This window comes from Cyprinodon variegatus, unplaced genomic scaffold (assembly GCF_000732505.1).
Source record: "Cyprinodon variegatus isolate N-32 unplaced genomic scaffold, C_variegatus-1.0 Scaffold523, whole genome shotgun sequence".
Taxonomy (NCBI): domain Eukaryota; kingdom Metazoa; phylum Chordata; class Actinopteri; order Cyprinodontiformes; family Cyprinodontidae; genus Cyprinodon; species Cyprinodon variegatus.
In genome coordinates, this window is record NW_015150976.1 from 275,869 (window position 1) to 280,277 (window position 4,409).

General features: G+C 38.0%; 1 protein-coding gene across 1 annotated transcript in view; it reads left to right on the top strand.

Moving 5' to 3' along the window:
* Window positions 1–3,870, top strand: part of vax1 (ventral anterior homeobox 1) — a 6,450-nt gene extending 2,580 nt beyond the window's left edge. Inside the window, exon 3 of the mRNA XM_015391058.1 lies at window positions 2,999–3,870. Coding sequence (XP_015246544.1) covers window positions 2,999–3,529 — 531 coding nt within the window. The 3' untranslated portion in view covers window positions 3,530–3,870. The remainder of the gene's footprint in view (window positions 1–2,998) is intronic.
* The last annotated feature ends 539 nt before the right edge of the window (window positions 3,871–4,409 follow it).

Genomic DNA, 4,409 nt, shown 5'->3' on the forward strand with positions numbered 1-4,409 from the left:
ACTTCCTTTATGCATTTTGCACCAAACATCCCACTTATTGAAGCTCTTTCTGTTTTTTATTGTCTTTTAATCTACAAATAGTTTTGTAATACAAAGACTTTGAATTGGAATTACAGATTGGTAATCACAGGATACTAATTTGTTATAAAATTAATTGATATCTTGATGTAAAAGGTAAAATAATGCTGCATAACCGTTCCCACATAGATATAAACACGTGTGCATATTTTCAGACGCAGCATTTGACGCCTCTGGATCACAATAATTTTTTTAAAGAAATGAAAAACTTAACTCTCATGCAGCACAAGCAGGTCTGGTAGAGTTACTGCAGTATCGGGTTTGACCCAACAGATCATCTGTTCATTCTTCAACTTGTTCTGCTGCTTGTTTTTCTAAAGCGGCACAGCTTTTGAACTGACTTGATATTTTGTCATTATTGTTAAACCTTTCTGTGGTGATAAATGCTGAAAACGGCGCCATAATCAGCGGCGTCGGCTCGGCCTGTGGGGTTAATGTGTTTGAGCAGAGCTGAAGAAGCCTGACCTTGAGAGAAGGCCTGTGTAAGGTCGGCCTGTTCTACCAAAACAACAGCCGACAACAAACAATCAGCCATTCACTTAAAACCTCATCTGGATGAACTCTGAACCCTTTCCTTTAACTTTTTTTTCCTGCGTTTTAATATTTAGCATTTTCCATTTAGCTGTTGTCTTTAGGAGATGTATTAGCAGCAAGTGTGCAGCGTAAAGATGTTGCTTTGCTCATAAAAGGTAGAAGAAAGAACAACCTTTGCTCCTTATTTAGACAGAACAAAGCCGAGGCGCTTTCTCAGCGTCTGCTTCACGTACCCATGAAATGCCTTTTAATGACAAGGCGCTGAAATTAACGTTTTGTCCTCCGGCGCTAAGAGGTTATTATATTAAGGAATGGCCGCCATTTTCTGAACTACCAGCTACACCTAGTTTTTCTTTTACCATGAAATTGTTTTATCTCCTAAATGAAAACGGCGCTTTTTATGAGAGGAGTCTGCGTCTCTAGCAGGGAGCTGCAGCCCCCCCACACTGTTCCCCACAGCCTGTGAAGAGTTAACTCACATCTTGGTGATCGGCTTTCTGATGCACCAGAATAAAACAGGAGTTCAATCATTAATACAAGATATATTGTTCAAATAATAAGACTGATTATTAGCTTACAAGCAAAAGAAGGAAAAACAAAAAGAAAAGAAAAATTTTAAAGTTCAGTACATTTTAGAAATTACATCACACAAACAGAACATTATATTCTGACCCTAAATAAATATGGCAGACAAAAAATAATAAATGTATTATTTATTATTAACTATTACAATAAAATAAACAAGGAACTTGAACATAGGATTAATAATTTAACTCCAACAAAGGGTAAAAAGTCAGTTAATATTTCTAGAGAGTTTAATTCTATTTACCTTTTATTTAAGCAGGTATTGCCAGTTGAATTGATTAATACTAATAATTCATATATTGGGCCAAAACAATACAATATATTTAAAGCATTTAAAATAAGATATGGAGTTTTTTTTTTTTCCAATTATAAATGAAAAAAAAAAAAAAAAATCTCATATAACTCCAAAATAAAAAAAAACATCCTTTTAGTTGATTTTTTGCAGTGTTGAAATTTGGGATTCTTTAAAAACTAAATCACATTTTTTTGAATGAGAAAGAATTTTACGACAAACTAAAAAGAAATATTTACTTTAAAAAACAGTTTTTCTCAGTGACAGTAGATAGAGAAATAAATCCTTTATGTTACCGTATCTTTGTTACTATGAAAAGGGCGATAATCTTTACACCTTTCACTGAAAAAATATAGAAATCTACATTTTTTTTTTTCTTAAAATAAGCAGATTTTTTCTTAAATTGAACAGGAAAGTAGGACACTTTGCCAATGGAACATGAAAATTTACATTCAAAATAAGAAAAAAACAACTGTATTGTTTTAATTCAAGTGCATATTAACTAATTATCTTATTTTAAAGTAAAAATGATCATTCCATTGGCAGATCCTCTAATTTACCTGCTCAGATTAAAGGTAAATACACTTAATTTAAGACATTTTTACTTATTTCTAGATCGTTTTTGCAGTGGATACAAATGATCCAGAGTAAGAAAAGATTTCCTTAAATAAGCACAAATATGAGCAGGTCAAGTCAAAAAAAACCAAAATTTTAGTCTTTTTGATCCTAAATAAAAACAATAAAAAATAATCAACTAAAAAAAAAAAAAAAGGGTTTTGCTTTTTTTTTATCTTAAATATACTTAATCTTTTCTTATATACCTCTTTAAATCAAAGGAAAAAAAAACAAGTCTTTGATGAACAACTGAAGAACGTTTAGGTAATTTTTCTCCAGTGTTGTAACTGCAGACATTTTTACCAAATAATTAAATCTATAAATGAACCCAAAAGATTGTTGAAAGCTGCCACAAGCTGACGGGGGCTTTGGATTGCCCGGCCAGGCGTTAACCTTTGTTGCACCTTAGGAAGCTCAAATTAAGAGGTGGTTAGCATGTGAAAGGGAAGCTCTGAGAAAGTTTTGATTGAATTAATATCCTGTGTTGGATAACAATAGGTTCTCTATTTCTGGGAGGGAATTAAGTCAGTGCCTACTGAGGTTTGTTTCACTGCTGACGGTGTTCAGGCGTGTGTAGGGGCCTGCTAATCCTTTATCAGATAAGTTAATAGATTCTTCTTAAAATAAGTGCCTTTTACCTGCATTTGAGTAGGTTGGTGAGGCTGTTTACCAATAAATAAGATATTTGCTCTTAGAACACAAATAAACAACCATAATTTTCTTTAAGGGATGACATTAATCATCGCATTGGAAGCTCATCTTATTGTTACAAACTTTTTGCAGCTTGAAAGGCCATTTTTATATCAGAAATGAGAAACCTGAAGGTAGACGGATCTGTGTGAAGAGGATCTGACTGGACTGAGTCTGAGGGTTCTCCCATGTGCTCTTTTCCAGGTGAAGGTCTGGTTTCAGAACCGCCGCACCAAGCAGAAGAAGGACCAGGGAAAGGACTCTGAGTTGCGTTCTGTGGTTTCAGAGACGGCTGCGACTTGCAGCGTGCTCAGACTGCTGGAACAGGGGCGGCTGCTGACACCTCCGGGCCTGCCGGGCCTCCTGCCCCACTGTGGTTCTGCCCTGCGCCCCCCCTCCATCACCATGGCCAGCAACAGCAGCAGCAGCAGCAGCAGCAGCAGCGGAGGCAGCGGCGGGACGGCTGGCGGTAGCCCACCGCTGCCCGCCGTCACCGCTTCAGGGACGGCGGCCGGGCTGCAGGGCTCACAGACGGCTCACGGCTTTTTCAGTTTCCCGCTTCCATCCATTTTGAGCGGCGTGGCGACACGCATTTCATCCAACCCCCTTTCAATGGCCGGCTCTTTGGCGGGAAACCTCCAGGAGCTTTCTGCACGCTACCTGAGCTCCTCCGCCTTCGAGCCTTACTCCCGGACCAATGGCAAAGAAGCCATGGACAAGAAAATTCTGGAATGATGGTTTGTGTAGTGATTCTGGTACGGATTCCTGTTGCTTCTGGAAGACTTTAGTTTGTTTGACTCGGCCGTTCCTGTCTTTGTTTGGTTCCACCAGGTGTCATCTGTCGGTGTCATGTTCTCTAACAGCTTCTGTATTCCCGCATATCTGGCATCTTATTCAAGGCAAGAAGAAGCAAGGAAGAACACAAAAAAAACACACAAATCTCAGATGTCAGTGGAAGGGTTTTTGCACAAATCTTCATATAAATCTTTATTTAAGAATAGAAAGGCAGCTATGTCGGGTTTTTGTTGATTGAATAATGTGGAAAAACAGCTTCATTTTCTGTAATACGGCCGATTTAAAGCATTAAAGCTGCAGAGCAGAGGCAGCATTGCAGCAAAGTCTTAGACAGGCGGTAGATCATTGAAGGTAATTGGTACCTCTGCATTTTATCTGCTGGAATTATTGGTTAGATGCAACACGTTGCGGTGAGAAGGTGTAGAGCAGCAACTGCCACAAACAGCCGTCGGCGTGATCCGCCGAGCACATCAGAGCGTTTCAGATCTATTTGTAGCAGGATGAATGAATGAAGCCCAGTTTCTAAGGGCTGTGGGTGAACGATGCTGCGCCGCCAGAGCTTTGAAACGCACACATGCAGGTTGGATCAGTCAGTGAATCCGCTGGAAAAGAGTTCCTTTGTTCACCCCAAAAACAAAAAATCTAAAGAAGTTTTTTTTTTTTCTTAAAATAAGTTCATTTTTTTCTTAAACTGAGTAAGGAAGTAAAACACTTTGCCAATGGAACAAGACAATTTACATTTAAAATAACAAAAAAAAAAAACACAATTGTATTGTCTTATTTCAAGTGCATATTATCTAATGATCTTGCTTTAAGAGTA